Raw genomic sequence first — 27041 nt, 5'->3', positions numbered from 1 at the left:
TGGCTGCTGCCGCCTGGGTGGTGAGTCAGCACCAGGATCCTGCCAGCTATTCCCACAGGTCTTTCTCCAAAGCCTCCTTCCCCAGTCTCTCCTCAGGCGTCTCCAGCCCACTCTGCCCCAGCCTTTGCCAGAGACCAGGGTAAGTGGCTGCAAATAAAAATTTATGTGTTGGTCCTTTAAAAAGATTTCTGCATCTCCAGCCACCTGTCTCCGATAGAGAGTAACCCTGCCACTTTTTGCAGCTGGCTGATATCTGTGTACTTTTTGGGCTCTGTGCTGTAGTCTGGGGATCCCTGCTTATGGTTTAAACCCCTCTTCTCAGGGGGATCCGACTGGGCTTTTCAATATCCCTCTGGAGCTGCTGCCTGTAGGCGCCCAGCTAGCCTTCTCAAGTCTCACCACACTGCTTACCAGTTAGGTTGTGCTAAAGCTGATTCCTCTGTCTGTCAGAAGTTATAAGGCTACTCTGTCGCTATTGTTCAGTTGTTTGGTTCAGGTGATTTCTCCATAATTTAGTTGTAATTCCAGATTGGTCCAGGGATGAGGTCAGTGTTACTTCTATTCACTCCTCCGCCATCTTGCCCCCCTCTAAACTGCTGTATTTTGCCATGCATAACGTACACCCACATTCTGTGTGCATTATACACAGGATTATTATGCCCACTGTTGTACCCATGGTATGTAATCATTATACCCATGTATAATGCACATTCTTATTTTTTGCTCAAAAAAAAAGTGTGCATTATACTGGCAAAATATGGTACATGTGTATATGTATATAAAAATGTATATACACACAGTACTATTACTTGCAGAAGTTTGAGACCATAATGAGTAAGTTTATAATTTTGATATCATTTATTCATGACAATGGTGACTGATGTTTCCAATCTACCAATTTCCCATAATCAGTAAAATAAACAAAATAGGAAAACCCATGATGGAGCAGAAATACATCCCTCCAGACCCTTCTTTTGTGGTTTTGATCATGGTCACCTTTTAGGTGAAAAGCAAAAACAAACCTCTTGATGGTGAATATTATTAGGTACCGGGAGGGGATATGTTAGAGGATGCAATAGAACCTTCACTGAAGGATGTACAAATTGGGTTGATGCTTTCTTAGATCTGCCTAAACCAGAAGGTGGCCCTAATTGGTATTTGAACGATTTAGGTTGAGTGGCTGCCTCCTAAATTAATAATATCCACAGATTTCTATGGTAAGAGTTTTTCCCAAAGTTAGAGGTGTTTGCTATTTAATAATACAGGACTCCTACAGAAGGGAGCTGTTATTGATGGTAGGAGCGTGGTATTCCTAACATAAACACATTGATTTTGCCAAAATATACAAAACTCTAGTATGACTGAGGAGAAATTTCAGTTAAATGAGATCACCAGAATATACCTTTGGCATGCAGTCCACAACCAGATTTAAATCCCATCTTTGTCTGTTAGAGTCATGAGATCCTGGGCAAGTCAAGCCCATCTATTTGAGCCTCAATTTCATTATTTGAAAAAAAGGTCTCACCATCTTCCCCACCTATTGTATAGAGTTGTTATAAAGGCCAAGTCAAGTCAAATAATATGTGTAAAAGTACATTGTAAAGACCTTTTAAGTAAGTGAAGATTATTTTGCAATTAAGCAGGGTTATTCTCTAAGTTGTCTTTAAGATCTCAGACTCTGTGTGTTATATGACTACGTACTTTGGAGGCTCTAAATACATTTAAGTAAATTTTGTGTAAAATAAGGCTTATTTAAACAAAGTATCAAAGAAAAATATTCAAGAGTATAGAGTTAGTTCTGGTCTGTTTTCTAACACCAGTTATTCTCGCTGTTTGAAAACAGGTAGGCAAGATACAGAAACCAAATGGATAAAAAGTAAATGAGCTTAGAGAAAAATAGGGCAAAACATAAATCTGGTTGAGCCTGCCCCTTGAAAAAACTTAGTTTACTACAGGGAGACAAGAAAACAAAAATTAACTTTTAACATAAAAAGTACGTCATTTATTTTACAACCATTCAAGGTGGTAATGATAGGAAACCTTGGAATTTAAGGTTCATCAGGAAATAGCTTTCTCCAGCTGCATCCAAACCAGCTTGCTGAAGTCTATCGAGTACTTGGACCACAAACAAAAATATTTTCTTTTTGAAATGTTAATGGCAAGCATGTGGGAATTCACATTTAGTGACTTGCAGTTTATATATAAAATAAGGAAAGCTTTGCTGAGGCAGCTGGACTGAACACTTCAAAAATAAAATGTCATGAAAACCAGGAAAAGAGAACAATTTTGGATCAGATAAAACATATTAACCAAATGAAACACAACCACTAAATGCAATGTTGTAAACCTTGATTGGATTCTGGATTGAGGAATAAACAAAGTAGACACTTTGCGGGAGCAATTGGGAAAATCTAAATATGGTCTGTACATTAAATGATGTATTGAACGAATGTTAATTCACTTCCATTGATAGTGACTTCATGGTTATTCAGGAGAGCATTTTTTAGGAGATGCCTGTTGGTGTAGTTAGGGAATGAAGCATCAATATCTGTCCTTTCAAATGGTTAAAAAAATTATTTTTTGCATAAAGTACATGTAGCAAGATGTACAGTTCTGAACGTAGGTGGAGTACATGGATAATTGTTATACTAGTTTTAAAACTCTTCGGAAGTTTTGTTAAAAAAAAAGTTGGGCCCTGGCTAGTATGGCTTAGTGGATTGAGAGCAGGCCTGAGAACCAAAGGGTCACTGGTTCAATTCCAGTCAGGGCACATGCCTGGGTCATGGGCCAGGTCTCCAGCTGGGGGCATATGAGAGGCAACCACACATTAACATTTCTTTCTCCCTCCCTTCCCGTCTCTCTAAAAATAAATAAAATCCTTTTTAAAGAAGTTGAAAAAAAGAAACCATTACTTCTTTTCTGACTGGAAATCACTTAAAAAGTGAAAATGAGAATAAAAACAAAACCAATTCCATTTGCAGAAACTAGGGGAGATCGGAAGCCCTAGGCCCAACAGGCAGAAAATGGCCCGAAGTATCAGATTGCTCAGAGAGGCTTGCAGGAGGGCATGGAGAAGTTGCTGCAGTAGAGTGGGATTCGCTGGCTGCAACACAACCAACAAAATACATGCAGGACAATCACCCTCCTCAGAGCAAAGGGGCACACTCTGAAGTGTGTATCTTCAATCCTTTATTTACAACAGAAGGAATGGAGATCCTAGCTGGACGCAGGCTCTCTCTTCCTGACCCTGGTTTGGTTCTGAGAAGAGTCAGAACACACAGGCAGGGAATATTTTGTAAGAAGTGATCTGTCTCTAGGAGAGTAGAGTGCCAGAGTCTTTTTGATGGGTGTGGCGGCAGCGGGGGGTGGGGGGTGGGTAGGGGGTGGTGGGTATATCCTACAGTTGCAAATCCTGCCAAGATGTAAAGGTTAGGATATAAGATTAATTTCATTTGTCTTAGACACTATCCTGGCTCCTTTACTAAATAAGCTCCCCACAAATTTTGGACAAAAGCTCAAAATTAGAGTGAAGACAAAGCAAAAGCCCAGGGCATACCAGGGGGGAACCCCCCCCCCCAAAAAAACCAGTTAAACAAATGTCAGACCTCTCACCTGAAAAAAAAACACACAACAAAACCCAAGTAAACACTGTTACTGAGCATATGAAAACTTTCTCTAAGAAATGAATTTGTTCATTTATTTAATCCACAGAAACCGTAAGTGCCTATTGTTTTAAGCAATACTGAACACTGTGCCATCCTAATGCCCTGGTGTCTTCCTTTTCTTCTTTATTTAATCATATTATGCTACAATTATTATCTGTTTCTGACTCTGCCACTGCCTGGAATATAACAGGCAGTCATGTTTATTGACCTGAACTGTGGACTTTTATCTTCTCCTTAAAGTATAACGTAATTTAACAAATCCTGGTCATTCCAATACACTTTTTTTTTCAAGAGTTTCCCTCCATTTCTAGGGAACATATTACATTTTTCTACTTCTACTCAAGCCTTCTTCATTTACACATAGGGCAATGAATGACTTACTGTGCAAGTTCTCATGCCAAGTTATATTTATGAAACTTTAATGATCAGTACCTCCATCCATACAGCTCCTGTACCCTCCCCCTACCCACCCAACTGGGGATTGAACCTGCAACCTAGGTATGTGCCCTGATCGGGAATTGAACCTACAACCTTTTGCTGTATAGGATGATGTTTCAACTAAGCCACCCGGCAGGGCATACCTTTCTTACCCACATAATTTTGCCAACTAAATACAATGAAAGATTTTCATATTAGAAAAAACCCTAGAGTTAAAAAGCAAAACTATGCATAACAGATTGCCCATCATAGGTTTTGTATGTGTGAGTAATCAAGATATTTTAGACTGTTTTGAAGTTGTAGTAAGAACTGAGGTGAATGTCAGTTCAAACATGCATACCTGCTTCAGTTAGTCATTTGAACCCTCAGAACACTTTAATGTATACAAATGTAGAAATGCAGTGCTGAATACAATGAACATTTCTAGTGACTTAGAATCACATTACTGAAGAGAAACAAGCACAGAAAAAGTGTTATTTAATGTTATTTTGTGATGACTGTTATTCTCTTTAGATAAACCTAAATAAAAGGACTTCTCTGTTAAAAAATTAAATGAAATACCATCCAAATTATTTAAAGGGGCAATGATTATGTACATTTAAAATTTATTTTCAAAAGAATAGGTAAAGTATCTAAAAAGGTAGAATGGGCACAACTTATTAAAAAAATCCATGTATAATAATATAAATGAATTGGGCAGTGAGGAAAGTGTATATAGAAATGATTTCCAATGCATTAGCAGGGATTTACTTAACTCTATGCCTGCACAGTTCGACACGAGCTCGGTTTTTGGATCTAGAGCAAGAAAATGAAAATGACAGTGGCACATCCTTGACAATTTTCATAGTGTTGACATCCTGTTCTGGTTCCTGGTACAGGGAGGAAACAAAACACTAACAAAAGGTACTGTTTGTTTCAGTGTGTCTGCATAAGACAGTATTTTCATATTTCAGATTAAAAATTTCCCCCTAAAAACTTTGTTTCTCATTTCTCCAAGGAACTCCCACATACCAGATTCTGGTGAAATCATAATTTACTACAAGGTTAAGAATGTGTGTAAGATCAACAGACATGCTCTATTTTAAAACTCTATTAACTTTATTATTTTAATATAACAAAACTGGTGTTTTGAAATATACTATTTCTAGAGAATGGTATCTGTGTCACAGAAACTAAGAGACAACTCTTTTATGGTTTCGTTATATGAAAAATTTCTAGTTTCAAACAGAAAATGAAGATACAAATTTTAGAGTCATCATGGAGAAACGTATCACTTACTTTCTTATATGCTCATATTTAAAGAGCAATCTATTAACCATAAAAATAAGTAAAAAATCACTTGTCAAAAGAATGAAAGTCACTAGGAATAGAGTTGGAGGCTATAAAACAAATTCAAGCAAAGGCTAAGGTAAATGCGGTATTTTAAGATATGAAACCTTGACAATTTTATTTTTAGTAAGAAACTGCTATACATACTAAAATTTGTAACAGCATAAAAGACCAAAACTTAAAACTTTCAAGACAGAACTTAAAAGTTTTTAATGATTTTTTAAAAAAGATTTTAGTTATTTGGGGAGAGGGAGACAAACATGGATGTGAGAGAGAAACAGTGAGCGGTTGCCTACTGCACACCCAAAATCGGGGACCTAGCCTGCAACCCAGGCATGTGCCTCAATTGGGAATCAAACCAATGACCTTTTGGTTTGCAGATGCCCAATCTGCTAAGCCACACCAGTCAGGGCAAAATCTTTTTAACAATTTGATAAAAGTATTTCAAATTGCCTTCATGTCTGAATATTTTAGAATGGCAAATGCTAGCCAAAAAAATCTAATGAACATGTAAAATTAACAAAATGATCAAAGGTTTTCAAAAATCATTTTAACTTCCAAAACAATGTGTTCATCTCAATAGCAAATACCGGTAGTATTTTTAATGGTATGACACGATGATTCCCCACCCTAACCGCCCCCTCCTACACCCCAATTTAGTAGAAAAAAACTTTTTCTCTTTTTACAAACATGTATTTTTCAATCCATTCTTTTAAGAAAAATGTCCCTCATTCATAGGAAGAATGGAGAAAGCATGTAAAACACAAAACCCCTAAAAGACTGGGGCCATAATTTACCTTTGCCTAATACATTGTGTAGCAACAGCTACACCCAGTGGCCACATATGAGTAGGGAATTTTTCTAGGTATATAACATACTAAAAGGTAAATTTAGAAAAAGCTATTTTTCGATTTATTTAAGGTTCTAGAGTAAAGGCGATCTTGCACTACAAATTATGTTTTAAGGGGACACTCAAGAATCTTCGGGGTGGGGCAGACACCGGACTCAGCTCACAAGCTTGAAGCAAGTATTCAAAATAATTTCATTTGAAAAGCAGCTAAAATAAAACTCAAACCAGAGAGAATGTACAGATACTTTATTGCTCACCTTTCACACAAAGCACACCTGCAGCCATTTTCTTTCACAGCTTGACAATGTAAGTATACAAAAACCCAGCAAGAAGTATCATGTAGATTTCAGTAAAGGAGAATGTAAAACATCAACTCAGCCAGGCTTTTGTTTTCTGCAGCAATAATAAAGGGCCTCCTGCACTAAGCAAAAATCTGTCCTCTTTCTCTGTAGTGCATTTCTTCCGTTACAAAAAGTCTCCTGCTCAAAGCAAACTAACTTGTATTTGCTGAGCCAGTGGTATTAACTCGTGCATAAAACAAATTTAAGTTTGCTGTTTCTTCTAGCAGATTTCAAGTAAAAATAAGGTTGAAGGAGGAACTCGTTTTGAATGAATGCAGGTCAGTTTGAATCGCTATACTTAACTAAATGCCTACATATATATATATATATATACTATAGATTCACAACTTAGTTTGCTTTTATAATCTTGATGAATTTTGGCCATGTTCAAGGTTTTCAGAGTTCAGCTTGTGGTATAATATTCCATCAAGAGGATAAGGCTACTGAATGTGCTATCTGCAGAAGAGCTCATTTAATAGGAACTGACTTAGAAGTTCTGTCATGAAGCAAATGTGGCATAACCTCTCCAAATAAAAAGTCAGTCAGGGCAGAAACTGTGCTTGGAAAATAGACATTAGAATAGTATAAGGAAAACACATATAAATGGGTTGTTACTATGAGGAAACCTTCCTAGTTGTAAAGCTAAAAAAATCTAGGAGAATCCTCATTTTCAAACTGTATATTGAAAATATGAAAACTACTTATTCAAGTAATTTCTTCAAAAAAGTATGCATGTTCTGACTGTGGAATTAGTCTACTGGTCAATTAAAGGCAATTTTAATTACCTTTAAAAATTCTTCATACAAAGGAGAGATGTTGTATGTGTTTCTCAAATAAACAGCATTGTGTAAGTCCATTTTAAAAAAAACCAACAGAATTGAATGAAGACCCACAATGCTTGTGCCAAGCAGGGATCTGCTTGCCACCTGTGGTCTCACATTCAAAATCCACACTGGACTCGGGGTTCTGAAACTAAGTTTCTATTACTTGAGCTCTAGCAAAATGTAAGGTTCTGTAGCCTCAACTAGTGTAATGTCTTCCCTGTCCAAATCCAGAGTGGTTATACTGATAACCTCCCTGCTGGAAGTGCTGTTCAAATTGCCCCCCTTGGTGATAATTCTGGCCCCCCCTCCCTCCCCAACCTCCTCCCTGCCCTCCGCGTCCACCTCGGCCTCCACGACCGCCTCTCCCTCCGCGACCGCTGCCTCGATCGCCATGGTGCCCACCATCTTGGTACCTATTGTCCTGCTGGTATCCACCACCCTGGTAGCCACTTCCTGTGTAAGTAGATGTTTGGAAGCCACTGTAACCACTGCCTTGATAGCCACCACTGTGGCCACCGTGATAGCCACCTGGCTGGAAGCCCGAATCTCGATAACCACCATCTTGGTAGCCACCTCCTCCTCCACTCCCTCCATCTGTCCAGCCTCCTTGATGCTTATTTCCTCTTCCTCCCCCTCGGCCACCGTGGTCGTAGCCACCACGTCCACCTCTCCCTCCTCCTGGTTCATGACCTCCTCGTCCTCCGTATGAGGAATGTTCATAGCCACCTCTCCCTCCTCCTCGGCCCCCTGCCTGTTGCTGGGGGCCGTCTTGCCTTTTCTGCCATGGCGGCATCTCTGGGGGTGGAGGCTCAATTTCATTGGGTCTACCGCCTCTGTCAGGCACCCTGCCCATCAACACCTGCGGGGTAAGAGAGACATTTTAAATTATTTTATTTTGTAAACAGAAATAAATGTATTTGAAAGAAAATTAAAGGTACTCTAATCACCTTATTAATGGCGCAGGCGGTTTTTTCTCTTATAGAGCCACTGCTTGTTCTCAAAATCTTTGACAAGTCTTGTCTTGCAGCCAAAAGATGGGCAACAGAAATAGTACTTTTAGGAGATAAGACTGAACGTTTTGGTTGGTAAACCTTTGCTAATCTCTCTGTCTGACTCTGTTGAAAGAAAGTGTTCAGAGACAATGTCAGTTTTCAAAATGACACAGGAACACTTATATTAAATAAGTTAAAAGATTTCCAAAATGTCTGATAATGATATTTACTAGGCTCTAGATGGGAGGGAGAAAGTTATATATACTCACCACTGCTCCTACCTAGTCAAGAACTGTATTACAGCACAGCAAGAAATGATTGTGTTTTCAAAGTAAAGGGGAGGAGAGATCCCACGGGTAGTGGGGCCCTTTTGGACTGTGGGGCTACTAAAAAAAGCTAAGACGGTCCCTCCGCCATGGGTCTCAGATCATTTGCTTTTTCATTTTCCTATTTTTGCTTACTATGAGATCAAAAATGTTAGTAGCTCTAATTGTACTAAAATGTTCTTAATATGATAATATGATACATTTCTTACAAAAGTCATCCCCTATTTAACACTTTCCTCTATTATTATAAAAAATAAAAACAAAGGGTCTACCTTAACTACTTAGTAGAAGTGTAAGTTAATAATTAAGGTTGTTAGCTCTAACAAGAAAGACAAATCACTGGGAAATTAGAAACTTGGCCTAGTCATTTAAATCTATTTCAAACACCAGACCACAAAAGATAAACAAAAAATATAAAGTTCACAAAAGAGAATATAAATTCGAACAAATATAAAACAATTATTCCAGACAGAAATCAATAAATGCAAATTAAAGTAACCTAAATTTGGGGAAATAGCAGCAATCACCTAGCTACTAAATTCTGGAAGCAACAGCTACAACTACAATATACAGTAAATCGGCACAAGAAAAGAAATATTTGGCAAGTCTTTTGGTTACATGCAGGTACTCAAACACTGATGCTAAATGTTTAGGTTACATTACACGATAAAATAGAATGTGAAATGACATGTTTACTAGGATTCTGTATACCCACAAAAAGAAGACAACAACACTAAAAACGAAAACAGCCATTGTGGTTAAGACAATGGCATGATCTGTGATTTTGGTCATTCCATAGTTTGGGGAATGTTTCCTGAATCTGTTTTATATTTATTTTTTTTAGAGTCACTATTGCATCTAAATAAGTGCCTAATGTTTGTTGACTGAAAACAAATACCTTTGAGAAAATGGTTTCATATGTTTCAAATAAAACTGATTGAAAATACAATTTCAAAGTGAGATATAAATGCATAAATTTTGTGAGTAAAATAAAAGTTCACTTTGTGCATATGAAAGCAGTTTCTATAAATTTATTTAAAACACAGTTTCAAAGGAAGATATCACTACATAAATTTCACTAAATGAAAAAATAGGTTTGTGCAAACTAATATATATAGTTCTTTCTTATCCTCAATATATTTATATATTTCATACAATCATTGTGTATTATAGTTCAAAAGAATCTTAAACATCATCTAGATTAAACACGGCCCTTTAAAGATGACAACAATGAGGGTAAACGGTGGCTCCGAGCATCAGGGCGCCGGCTGCGAAGTCCACTGATGGCACGCCAAGGCAGGCCAGCAGCACAGTGCTCGTGACTGGGTCAGTGCACTTCCATCATTGTGTTTTCTAGCTGAAAGTTGCACGTTATTGTTTTTGAATGATATCTACTATGCTGAAGGTGAAATAATAGTTTTTATCGAAGATAATTTATGAGAAGACTTACATTTCTTAAACAGCAATCACAGAAGAGAACAATTTACTCCTGCTACTATTGACTAGCTGTGAGATATTATGTAAAGTCTCCCATTTACCTAGGTCTCTATTTTTTTTAGTTGCAAAAGGAGGGGAGTTGGGACTGATCTCTAAGACCCCTTCCCAACACTAAAAATATTGTAACCTAGTAAATATCTACTCCAACAATTTAGTAGTCAAATAGGACTTTGCTGAGGTTTAAAGATTTTTGTGAAACTAACCTAGTAGCAAGATTATTGCAGAACTAAATAAAAACATTTTCTGAGCCACTTCACTAAAATTCAGAGAAAAATCTATTTTCAAAAATGAATGTACTATTAAGGGAAATCTCATAGTAACATCTGGACCAACTTCCACACAAACTCAATATTTAGTTCCATTTCAGGGTCTTAAGAAGGTCACATCAATCAATTGTGCCTATTAATTCCCACTTAATGATCATATAGTAGATACTTAATAATTATCTGTTAAATGATCAAGACCTTCACCTGACTCATTTAAGCTGACATAGTAAGTCTTACCAGATTCTCCAATTCTTTATAAATAGTCCATAGTATTTAGTCTTCCTAAATCCAATCAAATTAAATGGTTAGCTTGAAGTATAGTAAAATTATTTAAAATTTTATTTTATTAATTTTCAAATACTTTGTCCATCTCTCTCACAAATGGGTACTTTCAGTAGGGTCTATAACATAACATACAGTTTTGTTGAACAATATTAAATAATTGAAAAACAAATGTTTTCATGACTGCTGAATAGCTAAAAGAATTGCTACTCAGCAACTCACTATGTATATCTCTTGTAGTCTCCACTGTATCTAAGCTGCGCTAGGAATGCTTCAGGATCAAGTCTATAAATAACCTGCTCTTTTAAATTATTTAATGTGTACCTTAGCTCGGTCAGACCAACCAAAAGACTGGACAGTGACATCCAAACGTTTTATTAGCAGCTTTCTCCGAACTTCATATTCGTTGGCTATGGCTTGGTTAATCGCTTCTATCTTTTCCTGAAACAAATTTTTTTTAAAAAGTTAGAATTTAAATCTGTTTGACCTCTGTTCCAAAAGGGCATTAACTGTGTCTGCTTCTTTCATAACTGAATTCCAGAACTTAGCACAAAATAGTTATTTAATAAATGTAATAATAAAAGTTGTAACAATAAATTAAGGAAATGATATGCCAAACAGTGTCTCAAAACATAATAAAAAACATGTAAAGTACAAAAGTCATTCATTTAGCTTTTCCGTAATTCACTGTGTGAAGCTCAGCCCAATGAAGTCTTTGGCTTGAAGACAACCCATTTGGCAATTAGAAACATGCATCATATCGAACTTCTGTTTACTTTAATCAGCTGTGTGAAATATTTATAAATTATGAGATAAGTGTTTCTACTCTTACGCAAATAAAATTCTGTTGCATGAATCTTAACATTCACAGAGTAGATTCTAAAGATGTCCACAAAGTGCCAACTGTGTCAATATAAATATAAGATAGATAGATGGGGTTCCTTACAAATTTACTTCAGATGATTGCTACTCACCCAGTGGGCTGGTCCCATTGACTTCTTCAATAAAGGCTTTCCCACATGATTAGGTGGAACTTTTGCTAATGTTTCCTTTAACTGACACAAAAACATAAATGAATGAATAAACAAATCTAAAAGTAACACATAGCCTCCTCATCTTCCCAAGTCCCATCATATCTTGCCATCAAAAGAAGATTCCTGACAGAGGCAAAGGTGGAGGATGTTTTGAAATGTACAAGACCCACACAATAAAGACACTCACTTGCCCATTCCTCACGTGCCTATGGAAGCATGATTCCTTCAGTGCACCTACAACAGTGCCTGACAACGGTAGGCACTTAATGGGTATTTGCTGAATGGATGAATGAACACACAGAAAAATAGGGACTATGGATATACTGCTGCTCCCCTGTAGAGTTCAGCCAGATTTATGCATCATGGTGTCTGTCCACCTGCCCCACAATGCAAATGTACCAATTCTTAGAGTCCACCAGATATGCACACAGAGAATAACTCTGCTATAACAAATATCATTCTTGTCTATTAATTTTTTTAATTTTTAAATTAAAATTGCTCGTTCCTAACAAATGATTAAAAAAACCCTCTTCATTGTTGATAATGTATGGCATGAATTATTTGCACATACTAGATTATGTTAGCAGTCAACAAATCTAGTTTGCCAATTCAAACTTTCAAGATTTGAAGTGACTGGATTAAAAACCAAGAACATTAATGTCTTTTTCTGTCCAGTCAATGGGGAGAAGGTAACATTTAATGACAAAGACTTTAAAAATTAATTGCACTAAATTTCAATGATAAAAGAATTTTTAAAAGGACTTAGTTCTTTTTACATTACATCTATCTTATTTCAGCTTATAAATCAAAGTGTAGTTTCCTTTTTGAAAAAGAAACATGTTAACATGTTAAAAAACACTAAAATAATAATTTCTGTTTAAGGCATCTAGGATTTAAAACCCAAAACTCATTTAGTAACAATAACTTAATAATATGCACATTAGGTTCCCATTAAGAGAAATTAACTTGCTTCATTTCAAACAAATGTAGGACTATGCCTTTAATACACTACAATCTGGTACTAAAGGTCTTACTTTTTTTTCAATCCCGCTGAAGAATTGGAACATAGTTATATTGGCTGGAGGTTTGGACATTCCTAGAGCAATACATATGCCTTTCAACTCTTGAAAGACCTCACTACCGCCTCCTTCTTGAGCTTTTTTTGGAGGAGTATTCACACAGAGCATTCTGGCAGCTTCTAGTTCTGAGATGAGGTATGCTGAAGTAAACAAAATAAGATTTCAAAATGAGATACAGCTACAGTTAATAGTCATAAGTCTGGAGTCACAACTCTATAGACCTAATGATATGTAAGTTTTAAAGCTGCAAGAATGGATAAAAACAAGAAAGGAAAACCATTTTTACCTCAAATGACATAACATATAAACGGGTTCTGTAATTCAGGTATTTAACCAATATATATTTAAAGGTTGATTTAAAAATAAGCCATCCTATTTGAAACCAAGAGATCAAGATAGATTACATCTAAAAATCTGGATTCTTATGTTCCATTATTAAGGAATCTACAGAACAGGGGTTGGCATCTGTTACCAAATTTGCAAAAGGTAGCAGGTGGCAAATTTTTAGTGAGTTAAAAAGGTTGGCTGGCTACTTATTTATTTATTTATTTATTTAGACTTCTCGCCACTGACATACACCAGTGATATAACAACTATCTGTTCCTCTTACCTTTCAAACTTAGGAAGTCTGTATAGAACTGGTGTGAAACATTTGTAAGCAGTCAAAGTTTAACGTACAGGAGAAGAGGGAAGGCACTAAACTACTTCCTAAAAGTTCCTTTCTTATATCTCCACGTAGTCTAATGTCACCCTCTGCCTGTTAAAAAAAAACACTCCCTCTTCCATCTATGTTCTTCTCAGTATTCCCTTTCCCCTACTTTCTTCTTTCTCCTCCCCTCCTATGGAAACAGCAATAACAAAACTTCCAAATAATTTCTTGGCAGAGCCCTTTTCTATCAGTCTCATCTCGTGTGTGCTGCTTTCCTTGGGTATAGTGAGGGATGCAATCTGCTTCAGGTAATTAAGATGAAGGTATAAATATTCAATCTTATTCCTTTAACCTTCCCAAGGACATTTACATTTTCATAAAAGATTAGTAATCCTTTGGATCTCAGGATTTCAGGTACGTGACAAAGCGAGAAACTTCTGATAATGTTAGAAAGATAGCTTTGAAAAGACATTTTCTGGGCTCTTAAAGTTTACAATTACAAAACAATGATCAGTTTGAATATCTCATTTCCTATACCCAAGGTGTAATGCTATTAGTATAGGGATTATAATTTTGGCAGATCATTTCTGAAAAGCTGCCAACACCTGTTGTAGAACAATAAATATAGCTAAGTTTCAGGAAGGCCATTCTATATGGGTTTGATAAAATCTCAACATGTTCCATACAGCAAATTTTATGAGCTGAAAGATGAAGCCAGTAAAACTCCACTGTTAGGAAATAGTCACTGTTTTTATAAATAAGGTTTTATCGGAACATTGCCACATTCACCCGTTTCCATACAGTCTACGCCTGCTGACAAACAACCCCGGAGTTAAGAGCTGCGACAGAGATTTTGTGGCCCATGAAGCCAAGGGTATTTATTATCTGTCCCTTTAAGAATTTGCCAACCCTTGTTCTAGAAAATCACATATTATATGATTTAATAAAATTTTTCTCTAAATTTAGGACAATGTAGCTCAGGTATTCTCACAGAATTAATTCACCAACACAATTACCATCAAAAAGCATTAACTGTAGCTGATGTATTCAAAGTACTAGGAAAGGCACTGACTGGCTATAAATACAAAAACAGAAAAGATCACCTCTACTGACAATCTAGTGAGGAATAAAGGCATAAAAAGATCAACAGTTCTTCAGCTACTAGAAACTTAGATATCTAACTTATTTTTACCTAAGGAAACATTCTGACAACCAGAAAGGCCAATGAACAGCCACAATAGTTCTTAACCTGATAATGGAGTTTTTCAGCCATTCATTCAAAGGCTTGTCTATTTTACTAACAATTCTGATGAGGTTGGTTTATTTTCCCCCCTCAAAACACGATGTATTATACAAGATTCAAATAAGTAAGGTAAGGGTGCTGGAAAAAGTAAGTAAAATTATAACATCAAGACTGACAACTGATACTTGAAGGATGAGAAATATCCATACAGAACGAGCAGAGGATGAGTACATGTACATAAACATTAGCATGAAGGAGAGGAAACAGGCTAAGGGAATGAGAAACAGCAAAAAGCAAAGATAAAGAGGAGGGATGTGAGCAGTGTGTGTGTACGAAGAACTCAGAGCAGAGTAACCTTTAGTTGACTTAGTCATTTAGTTGAGGAGCAAATATTAATAGCTGCATATTCTTGAAGAGCTTTTGAGGTAATAGCACATTAAAATAAAATAATCTATTAATATTGCCCAAGTCCAAAATAATCATGTTCTGTGCAGTCTGCTTAAGAAAGAGAAAAAGTTAAAGGTATTTTACAAATATTTATATTCAAAGTAGTTTTTGTAAGTATCAGCACTAAAACGGCAAAACTCTAGGCTCTTTGGAAGAATTAGCTATTCAGGTTATTGCTAACCTTTCCACACAGCTGTTGTCTTCCTAAGTAAGATAACATATTCTAAGTGCCAAATATGAGGTATTGGTCGAGATAAACAGTGCTACCAAGGAAGAATCACTGAGTACACTGTGGCTGAGCCAGTTACAGAAACTGTACAATTTGAAGGTTACTGAATGTATGCACAAGAACTATATGCAGCAACATCAGTATCTAAAGCAGTATCTAATCTGATGAGCATATCCCCCAGTAACAATCATTTGACAAAGGGGAAATTAAGAAAATGATTCTGGAATAATTAGTACCTAAGTATAATGGGTATGAACACAGTTTTTAAAAAAAATTAAATCTTCACAATTAGAGTTGCAGTATTTTCTAGAAACCACAGTAAGGTTGTAAAAACAAGTGTTTTTAAAATTCTGAATTATGTTTGTCATAATAAGAACTATACTATTCAATTAACCAAAGCTTAATCTAAATGTCTCAGAATGCTACGAAAAGTCTGAGTTAAGACTACTAGTTGAGTTTATTAGAGAGTTTATTTAAGGCAACAAAATTTGTAAGTCTACTTACTGTTCTTCAGGTGAAGAGAGAAATAGTAGTTAGTACAGAAAAAACATAGAAGGAAAGAACTTTTTATAATAATATTCCCCACAATGATCAGTAAGTATAGGAACAAAGCAAATATTCTGCAGAAAATTTTACATTTACAAACAAAACCAACACCCCTAAACAGTTACCCACACAAAGAAACATCAACAAGACAAAATATTTTAATTAAAACCAGTCTATTTTAAAATGTGCTTCCAGTCTAGAATGCTAAGGTTTAATGACCACACATTTGAACAACACACCAGCACCACCTTTGGTCACATTAGGTGAAGCACAACAGCCTGAGTGCCACCAGCTAAATGATGAAGGAGCAGTAATTATAAAACATCAAGGCTACCAGTGCACAGACCTACCAATAGCTTCTAAGTCGGAAACTTAATAAAGTTTTCTTTAAAATAAGCAGTATTCTAAGTTAAATCCATAATGAAACAAAACAATCACTAGTTTATTAGTCATGGAAAACACAAATAGAAAATAATAGCTATATCCTAGTAGTCATGGACTTACTGAGCAAAAGGAGGCAGTTCTTCTGAACGAGAAGGCGCTTGGTCACATCCCCAGATGTCAGTGAGAGATACGGACAGTTCATCTCCCCTAGTAGCCCACTCACCTCAAGCTGGAATTCTTCAGCTTCATTTGGGCCTTTTAAGAATTAAAATAATCTCATTTAATAAAAGTGACTGTTTTTCACACAGCACCTAGATATGTGTATGTGCACACACACATAAAAATTGAAATAGTAAGATTTTCCAAATACAAGTTTCTTTTTTTTCTAATTCTTCCTGTCTCACACCACTAATTTTCTTTAACACTTTCATTAGGTTATTCCTTTACCTGAGACTCTTTAATGGCTTTCTAATTTCTACCTCACCTAATTTTTCTATATTTAAAGATTCTCCCTAGCTTCTCTGCTTTGCCCTTCCCAGCAGGTTACTGTTGTAGTAACTATCGACTACTTCGACAAATATTCCTTCTGTTTGTGCCGGGGCAATCTACCTCCTGTCCTAGGTCAGTCGTATTTCCAAATCTGTGCCTTCATTTAAATTACTCCCTGTGATGGATATGTCCTCTACCCTCTCCTTTTCTATCAAATCCCACCCATCCATCAAAGTCCTGTGGTCTAGCTCCTTGATGAAACCATCCCCAAGTACTATCACACTAACCGATTTCCTCCCCTGTGAGCCACAGAGTGAAGCATTTAATTACTACTAATATCCAGTTGTTTCATTTGTGCCAAATATTTCTAGTTTCCAATAAAATCTGAAGGTAGTGAGCATGACTTGTAGTTCCCATAATGTGTAAAATCCAGAGTTCACTAGGTGAACCAATGAAAAACGATGCTCTTTCTTCCTTACTATTTTGATGGTTCTCTATTCAATATCACAGAGGGGCAAAAATTGACCAACAATATCTGAGAGTCACTTGACCTGAGTTGTCCTTCTCACCTATGAAACAGGCAGACTGAACAACCAAGGTTTTGAAAACTGTGTTCTGTGAGCTCCAGAGTTTCACAGAACTCCTTTAGAGGCAGCTGAGAGGATGAGGCGAGAGTTGTGCTAAAAGTACTCCCTCTCAACTTCAACTAGAAGAGCTATGCTTTTACCTGTTGTGTGTGTTGGCTTCTATAAAATGTTTTCATATGAACAAAGGGGTTCCAGGTTGTAAATAGTTAGCATCTAGCACAGGTGTTGGTTCAAAGTTCTTACAACCTCTGAAACATTAGGTCAAGGGGCAATGTTAAGAGCACTGGCTCCCAGATTTGACTGCTGTGGTTGAATCCAGGCTTCATCATTTACTGGTTGTGTGATCTCAGGCAAATGTATTTAACCTCGTTGTGCTTCCTTGTTTAATGCATAAGAGTAATAAAACCTGCCTTATAGGATTGTCCTGAGGTTTAAAGAGTTAACACATGTAAAGTACTTAGAACACAGTAAGTGCCCAATAAACATAAGCTGCTGCTATCATTACTGTTGTACTATATTCTCCAAAAATTAGAACTGAATGCAACTAACATGTACACATTAAATATATTAAATAGTATTAACAGTAGTAATAGTATTAAATATACTAAACTGGCAAGAGTTCTTCACAATAGGATTCTGTGAAAAAGAAAATGGGATTATGTGTATAGTTCTCCATAAGGGTAGGTTAAGAGGTGGGCATTTTTTTGGCTCCTATTATAGGTTTACCTATGGCAGGAGGGAAACAGATCGTAGAGTGTCAGGTTCCAAGCCTATCTCTTCTGTAGAATCAACAAACTAGTGCTAAAACAATAACAAAATTAGTAAATATAAAACAGCTCTCAAGGCCATAAATCTGATGATGCTGGATCTGGCTGTGGTATACCTAATGGTATATTCTTATACAGAAAGCTTCTTAATAAAGTCTTCTCTTTCTTCCTACATAGTAGAGAGCTTTTACTGTATATACTATACATGCTTCTGGAATCTGGTAGTCCAAAAAGAAAAACATCCTAAATTCCAGTGCTAGCCACCTATTTATGATCTCACAAGTCATGTTTTACAAAGAATGGAAAGTTCATATAGTAGAGTCTGTCTGGAAAAAGACAAGCCATTGTTAATACTATGAGAACTGTTAGTGCAACATTGATGTAACCTGGCAGCCAAGGAGAGTAGACTGGAATGCATGTGTGTGAACAATGATGACTTCACTGTACTAATAAGTAGGGGTAGTAGATGCCTCTAAGTGAGCATGTGTACTGTCTGGCTGTTGCCCTCAAAATGACTGAGCAAGTAGAGCAAACCTTCATCAAATTTTGTGTTAAGCCCTGGCTGGTGTGGCTCATTGGACTGAGTGCCAGTCTGCAAAGGGTCACTGGTTCAATTCCCAGTCAGGGCACATGCCTGGCTTGTGTGCCAGGTCCCCAGTAACGGGCATGCAAGAGGCAACTGCACACGGATGTTTCTTTCCCTCTTTCTCCCTCCTTTTCTCTCTCTCTAAAAAAAGATAAATAAATAAAATCTTTAAAATAAAATTTTGTGTTAAGCATGAATTACTGGGATAATTCAGAAAGCCACAACTATGGGCAGCTGGTGTTTGGCAGCTTCATCATGACAATGCACCTGCTCAGGTAGCATGTCTTGTGCAGAGTTTTTTGGTGAAACATCAAATTGCCCAGGTGACTTGGCCCCTCTACAGCCCAGATTTGGCGCCCTGTGACTTCTGGCTTTTCCCAAAACTAAAATCAGCTTTGAAAGGGAGATTTCAGACTGCTGATGATAATCAGGAAAATATGAGGGGGCAGGTGATACTGATGGGGAGAACTGTGTGAGGTCCCAAGATGTCTACTTTGAAGGGGACTGAGGTGTTATTGTCCTCAATGTACAATGTTTCTTGTATCTTCTTCAACAAATGCCTCTATTTTGGCTACATGGCTGGATACTTTCTGGTCAGACCTTGTATACTATTAGTTGCCTCCATTTTTCTGAATCTTAGTAATAGGGTCTTTTCAACTTCCACAAATCTTTAATAGTTGCATGACTACATTTTGGTTTTCCAACTTCTGCATCACCTTTCTCTAAAAACAATGGAGTCAAAGTCTTTAGTTGCTTTACAAACTTTTTTTCTATTTACAAAGAACGTAAAATTTTAGCTTTAGGACTGATAATGTTTAACTGACAATACCTGGATTTTATTTTTCTTATTTCACACATAAAACTGTTTACTTACTGTTAGTTGCTTGCACATTTTCCTCCAGTTTACAGAGTACTCTCAATTCAGACACCAGCCAAGCGCAGAGTTTGGTAAACTCAGGGGAAGTGGCTCCAGCAGAGACTGCCTGAGACAGAGCGCCATCTTCTAACAATGGACCCTTGTAACTGGTGAGTTAAGAAATCATACTTCAGAAGAATATAAAATCACACCTAATGTATTATGGACACACTAGATTTATGTATTATTTGTATAATGAAACATTAATAAAAATAAGTTATGATGACCAATTTCTACACTTGCAAATATAAATAAAATTAGTACTAAGCTACATTCAAAGTATAGGTGAATATTTAATAGAATCACATATAATACGCTATTAAATTATATAAACTTCTATACATTTCTGAAATCACTTACTGTACATTTTCTTACTTTCACTGATTTGAGTATTAAAACCAGACTAATAAGTGATAGCTATTATACTATAGTTTATAAATGAAACTTATGTTATCTTTTCTAGATATTTTTCGACAAATCAATTAGGTTAGGTTTTTAATGACTTTCAAAGCAAAAATGTTTCCAATTAATCATTTATTTTCTTTTTCTATATATATTTAATGACAATTAAGACCAGGTAAGACCTACCAGTACCAGTGAAATGTCAAGTTTAATTTAATAATTGTTGGTGAGTTGTTTGAATGAAATGTACAACTGAAATATAATCCTTTGTAAGTGATGCAAATGTAATTCTAAAAAATTACTAAATGTTCAAACATAAAAGGCAATAGTAATAATGAACTCCAATCTAGAATATAGCTAGAATTAAAGATTTTGTCATTCCCAAATTGACTTTAAAATATATATTCTTCAGAAGATTTTACCTTCCTTTAAATATTAATGAAAACCATTATTAAAGATGGTATATTAAATATGCACAATATGCTTAAGATAATTTGATGTTTAGTGGCATAGAGATTTTAGAGAAATGACAATACTCCATCCTTTAAAATACAATTACATGTATATACATTGAAGGGAATGAAAGAAGTGTTACACAAAAAATGAGACTCTATGTACTCTGGCATCTAGATTTAAAACCACATATTAGACACGAATAAGGAGACTAGGCCTAGAAATTTCAGATTTTGTTCTTTCATTATACAAATAATTACTGAATTCCTACCATGTGTCAAATTAAAGATAAAAGTCCTTTAATTCTAGTATTTCTCAGTGAATCCTTTAAAACTATACCTCAATCAAGGTTAAATTTTAATGTTTGAATGCCACCAAACTAAGCAGTTATGGTTGAAATTTATGCAAGGTTTTCAGAAAATCCCATGGTTTACATTACCGCCCATCTTAATTATTTGATTACAATTATTACAGTAACAATTCCTTTTATGAACAAAAATACAGCTAAGAGAGAGTAAAAGAATAAAGGGAAGAAACAGCATCCATCACCAATTCTTAGGTGACCTCTATCCATGCAGAATAACTACGTTTAAATAAGGTCTACCTTGTCCTCTCATCCTACTGCTCTTCAACACTGATCTGAAGTGTCACTTCTAAGGCTCCTAGGACTTCATTTCCTTCTGCAGCACAGGGACCCTCCACGTATCTCCTCACAGCCTATTCTTACAGTGGGAACTCGGCCTCCGCCTCACTCTGTACCCTTAGGCGCTCAGCCCAACCCTGCTCCGGGACAAGTGTTTCTCAACGACGTTTACTGAACGAAGGGCTTCAGGTGTGAGCAAGCGATTTCGTGTGAGATGTCTACCAAAGGAGTCCACTTTGTTGAACGACTTTTACTTATGCTCTACTGAAGGAACATAAATAAATAAGCCCCCTCAAGTCTAGAGTATTCAAGAAAATTCACGGCAAGTTAAAAGAAAAAGGGGGGGAAAAAAAAAACAACGGTAATTCACTTCGACAAAGAACGGTGGTAAGCACTGCCACTTTCTTCCCTAAAAACTTCTGTCAGGACCGCAAGTTACTTAGGTGGGCGGACTCTGGGAACCCTCACGGTGTCCTTTTTTAAAGAAAGGTTTTCTCCAGATGTTTCCATGTTACAAAGTCCTCGGGGAAGGTTTTGAGAAAGGATTTGTTTCTTTATAAATACAGTTAGCTAAATCTGTAAAAAAATTTTTGGACACCGTACCTGTAGGCAAATATTTAATCATATGATTTGTTCCTGGAACCACATTTAGCCCAAGGGATTCTAAGTTTTCCAGTTTTAATACAGTACACTGATCTGGGTGACCCGGTGAGGTACGAACCTTATTTCCAACTTGTAGATAAGATGAATCATGATTCGTTAACTGTCAGGACGGGAGACAAAACGCACAACAAACATGCACGGATCTGGTGGGTGAAGGTGATTCTACAGGTAAGTAAGGGCTAATAATGACTCAAAGGAGCGTCAAAGTCAAGAGAAACTGCCGGGGGTTCCATGGAGGTAGTGACAGGCCAGGGGCACAAGAGAGCTGGCTAGCGGAACGGACGCAGCGCACAGACATGTGGCTTTGGGAAGCCGGGGTGCGTGCAGAGATGACTGGGCAAAGGCGATTTTTTGAGAGAAGTGGGGTGGGGTATGAGTAGGGGCTCAAGACGGGAGAAGAAAGTTTGGAGGACACGTAGGAAATCAGAGAACCAACTTTGGCAACCTTTAGAATGAGGGGGTAGGGCAGGAGGATGGTGAGCAAGGAGAGAAGCTCAGAAAGGGGGTTGGCGAGAACCAATGCCCAGACAATGACACGCACGACTGACAAACACTGCGGGTAACTCGGCTGCAAAGAGCACAGGGCAGGCCTACGGGCATCCCATTTGGAGGGTCCCGACCGGGTAGGGCACACAGTGGATGTGGCATTAGGGTCCCGGAGCCTTAGGGAGGCGACAGCCGAAAGCCAGGGGGTGCGGCATGGAGAGGCAGGTGTCTCTGACTGGGACTTGTGAGGTGTTCCCGGGGGACTGGCAGTGTGCGAACTGGGAGACCCAAGCCCTGGTACTCTTACCCTAGATCTTCCAACGACTCCAAGATGTCAGTCTCCATGAGGTCGCACTCCATGCTAGTGGTATTCAAATTTCCGAGTCGTCTGGGTCCCCTCTTCGCCGGCAACGCGTACACTAGCGCATGCGCTGCTGCCCCGGAACTTCCAAATCGACGTCTGGCGCCTCAGACCCCGCACTGCGCATGTCCCGAGCGTGCGCAAGAAACTTGGTCCCTCCTACCGCTCCACCCCTGCTGGCTGAAGGATTGCCGGGCGCCACAGTTTCGCACATGCGTACTACTGAATAGTGAAGCCGGCAGTCCAAAGAAGGGCAGGAGGACTGGCTGCGTGGCAGCTGGGTGTGGGGCCCCAGCGAGGGTGGGGGAGCGTTCTACCCTTTCTTAATTCAGCTTACGCAGTTGCGAATCTTGGGGCGAGGCGGGCAAGGGAGGAGCTGGCAGAGGGGGGTGCTCCCTAGATTTTGGGGGCGGGGGGGGGGTTGCTTGTGTAACAGTCTCTGGATCCCAGGGAGTGGCGGGAGTGGTTGTCTGCACCCTGCCAGCGTGTTCTAGCCATAGCCCTGGGTCATGGAAAAAGGGGAAATTCGTAAGCTCCTGAAGGATAGACGGGACAAATGCTGATAAATGCGTTTCAATTTCCTTGTGGCTGCCGTAGGTGTATTTCAGGATTAGGGAGGAGTCAACTTTTCTTTGCCGTGGGCATGCTGATCAAGTTGTTGCATTCCTCTTTCGCATTCTCAGACTTTTTAAGCCCTTTCTAGACCAAGAATCTTATTTTAAAGGGTGGGGCAGAGGGAGGCTTCACTCTGTATCAAAAGTAATCGAATATATTTAAATCCCAGCACTTTAGGCAATGAAACTTTTTTTTTTTTTTTGCTGTAATGCAGTGGCTTTTGACATTATTTGGCTTAGTGTACCATTCAGTTCACAATGGGCTATGATTTCTTGACAGTTATTGGTTGGGTATATGCTTAGAAATTACTCAAAAATAAAAAAAGTTGTTTTCAAAATGATTGCATATTTTGAAAATTATATTTAACAATAAATTGGCATAGTGTTGCATTGGCTAGGCATTTAATTAAGGAGTTTTATAATTGGTAACAGATTTTATTTTGTAGTTCTCATTTTTGTGTTTAATGGATAAGTGCCCCCTGTACTTTATTTTAAATTCCTTAACTTGCATCATCTGGATTTGGGGAAAGAAGTTAACATTTATCATGCAGCTAATGTGTGCTTGACATGGTATTACTCCCCTGGTATTATTTTATGCAATCATCATAAGGCTGTGTATTACTGTTATTGTACAGATGAGGATTCTAGAGCTTAGTGGCTTAATGACCTGTTAAAATGCTAAAACAGTGAGGACTTGATTTTGAGGCATCTCTGAATCTATACTCCTTCCTATTTAAATAAGAACTTATAAGCAGGACATGAAAAGATAGGAAGATCAAACTAGTTTGATTTATTTAAATTTGCATACATGGTGCATGATTACACTATGATAAAAATGGAATAATCATTTGCTCTCCTAGGGTTGTTGAAGGTGCTAAATAAAAAGTAATGCTTAATGCAAAAATCAGTTTCCATTTAAGTTGTAATACATACAATTAGTGAACAAGAGATGGCTCCTCTAAATTTATTTTTCTAATGCAAATTGTTAGATTAAATGGAGGGTAACCAACACAAAGGGTTTTAAAAATACAAGATCAGTACAGAAGTTATCCAGCCATGTACTGTGAAAAATGAAGACATTTATTGAAGAAGATACAAGATACAAGAACATTGTACATAGGACAATGATGCCTCAGTCCCCTTCAAAGTGGGCACCTTGGGACCTCAGACAATTCTCCTGATTGTCATCAGTTGCCTGGTCATATTTTCCTGAATCTCAATGATGGTCTGAAATCTTTTTCAAAGGTGGTTTTAGTTTTGGAAAAAGCCAGAAGTCGCATTGTGCCAAATCTGGGCTGTCGGGGGACCGAGTCACCTGGGTGATTTGATGTTTCACCAAAAAACTCTGCATGAGACGTGATGAATGAGTGGGTGCATTGTTGTGATGAAGCTGCCAATCACCAGTTGCCCATAGCTGTGGCCTTCTGAATCATCCAAGTAGTTAATACAAAATTTGTTGCAGATTCGTTGCTCTACTTACTATTAACAATGGCTGGACTTTTCCCAGACAGACCTCATATATTATTTAAAATAAATCTATAATGGATTTTACTCCAATAAAAACAATGCTTTTTAAAAGTAAATATTCTCTATGAGACCAACTAAAAATCTTTGCATTTTATTTTGCAATTGTTTATACTGTAACCTGAATATCTAAAGACCTCATTCAAAATGAAATTCAATAAAATGAAAATAACACTGATTAGGGAGTTAGTGAATCCTGTTTTTTTCCTCAGATCATGATAAAAAAGAATTTTCTAACACAGTTGTCTGAAGTCCATCATGTGTTTTTGAGAGATGAGTTTTCCGTGTAGAAGGTGTTCCACTTGAAGTCATCTTCCATCTCCTTTATCCTCTTTTACTTACCCCACCCCTTTCCCTCTGGTAATCATCATACTGTTTTCTGTGTCTATGAGGTTTTTTGGGGGGAGGGGAGGGGGACTTAATCCCTTCACCTTGACCCGCAATCCCCCTCCTCTCTTACAGCTGTCCGCCTGTTCTCTGTATCTGAGTCTGTTTGTATTTTGTTAGTTTATTTTCTAGATTCTACTTACAAGTGAAATCATATGGTACTTGTCTTTTTCTGACTGGCTTATTTCACTTGGCATAATGGTCTCCAGGTCCATCCAAGCTATCGCAAAGGGTAAGATTTCCTCCATGTTTTTTTTTTGTTTGTTTTTTACGGCTGAGTAATATTCCATTGTGTAAGCACACCACAGCTTTTTTATCCTCTGAGCTGCTTCTAGATCTTGGCTGTGTATAATGCTGCAATGAACGCAGAGGTGCATATATTCTTTTGAATTAGTGTTTTGGTTTTCTTTGGATAAATTCGCAGAAGTAGAATTGCTAGGTCATAAAGCAGTTCCGTTTTTAATTTTTTTTATTTTGTTTATTTTCAGGGAGAGAGCGAGCAAGAGAGAGAGAAACAATTGATATGTGAAAAAATGATTGATTGCCTCACACATACTCCCAATCAGGGACCTGGCCTGCAACCTGGGCTTGTGCCCTGACCAGGAATCAAACTGGTGACATTTTGGTTTGCAGGCTGGCACTCAACCCCCTGAGCCACACCAACCAGGGACATTTCCAATTTTTTGAGCTAACTCCATACTGCTTTCCACAGCAGCTGCACCAATCTGCATTCCCTCCAAAAGCTCATGAGGGCTCCCTTTTCTCCACATCTTTGCCAACAGTTGTCGTTTGTTGATTTATTGATGATAGCCATTCTGACAGGTATGAGGTGATACCTCATTGTGGTTTTAATTTGCATTTCCCTGATGATTAATGACATTGAGCACCTTTTCCTTATGTCTATTGGCCATGTGCATGTCCCCTTTGGCGAAGTGTTTATTAGGGTAATTTTGATAATGGCAATGAAGTAGGTATAAAAGAATATAAGTTTTGTCATTTACCAAAGAACAGTTTCTAAGGCTTGATTAAACATCTAAAATAAATACTTTTTTTTCCTCAAATAAAAGAGCCTAGATTTTCTAGTTTTAATGAATTTGCATTCAGAATGTCTCCAACAAGGAGAAAATGAGAAAGACCATAAATTTGCTCATGTTGCTTATGAAATGATAATTATATATGCTACTAAATAAAGTTCTTTTCAGCTTGCATAGGGAAAACTGCTTTTTTCTCCTCTAAATATGAACATGTAGAATTAATCTTGTAGGATCTAAAATACTCATATTACTAAATAATGCTCTTTTTGAAATCATGCCCCTGGCTATGTTAGTATTATCTCTGAACCAGGACAATTTTTAGATACTTGCACAAAGTTAGACAACAATATCTGGCCTATGTTTAAATTGAGGAAGAGGTATAGATATGGATATGGGAAATAGATACAAATGTCTTTCCAAGATAATACCTCCAGACTTGATTTCTGTTGTTTTTCAGGACAGCTAAAGCCTAGTTGCCATGATCTGCCAACCTGTGAATCAGACACATAATGAACCAGATAGACACTGATTTAATTTGGATGTAGTAAGAGTTTATTAGACTCTCCCAGAGGTGATAAGCTAGCATCCATGTCAGGCCAAGAGTTGTGTTTTATTTGGCCTAACTAGTAATTTAAAGAATTTGGGGACTTCTGGTTCAAGATGGTGGTGTAGGCAGACATGGCTCACCTCTTCGCACAACCACATCAA

At 37.4% G+C, this 27041-nt stretch overlaps 1 protein-coding gene and 1 long non-coding RNA gene across 2 annotated transcripts; one reads left to right on the top strand and one right to left on the bottom strand.

Moving 5' to 3' along the window:
- Positions 1-26337, top strand: LOC129066397 (uncharacterized). The gene is made up of 4 exons (XR_008528700.1): positions 1-139; positions 19753-19876; positions 25420-25531; positions 25788-26337. It is a non-coding gene; the product is annotated as an uncharacterized LOC129066397 (long non-coding RNA).
- Positions 6382-22884, bottom strand: FAM98A (family with sequence similarity 98 member A). Its single transcript, XM_054567930.1, has 8 exons — positions 22721-22884; positions 19725-19873; positions 16542-16676; positions 12879-13063; positions 11785-11865; positions 11135-11251; positions 8395-8562; positions 6382-8306 (listed from the first exon to the last, which is right to left on the bottom strand). The coding sequence occupies exons 1-8, from the start codon at positions 22771-22773 to the stop codon at positions 7644-7646; spliced, it is 1551 nt and encodes a 516-aa protein (XP_054423905.1). The 5' UTR covers positions 22774-22884; the 3' UTR covers positions 6382-7643.
- Positions 26338-27041: the final 704 nt, after the last annotated feature.

Source organism: Pteronotus mesoamericanus, unplaced genomic scaffold (genome assembly GCF_021234165.1).
Source record: "Pteronotus mesoamericanus isolate MK-2021 breed Mesoamerican mustached bat unplaced genomic scaffold, CSHL_Meso_final contig_101, whole genome shotgun sequence".
In the NCBI taxonomy this organism is placed as follows: domain Eukaryota; kingdom Metazoa; phylum Chordata; class Mammalia; order Chiroptera; family Mormoopidae; genus Pteronotus; species Pteronotus mesoamericanus.
The sequence above is the reverse complement of the archived record's forward strand: the minus strand, read 5'-3'. Positions and strand labels throughout refer to the sequence as shown.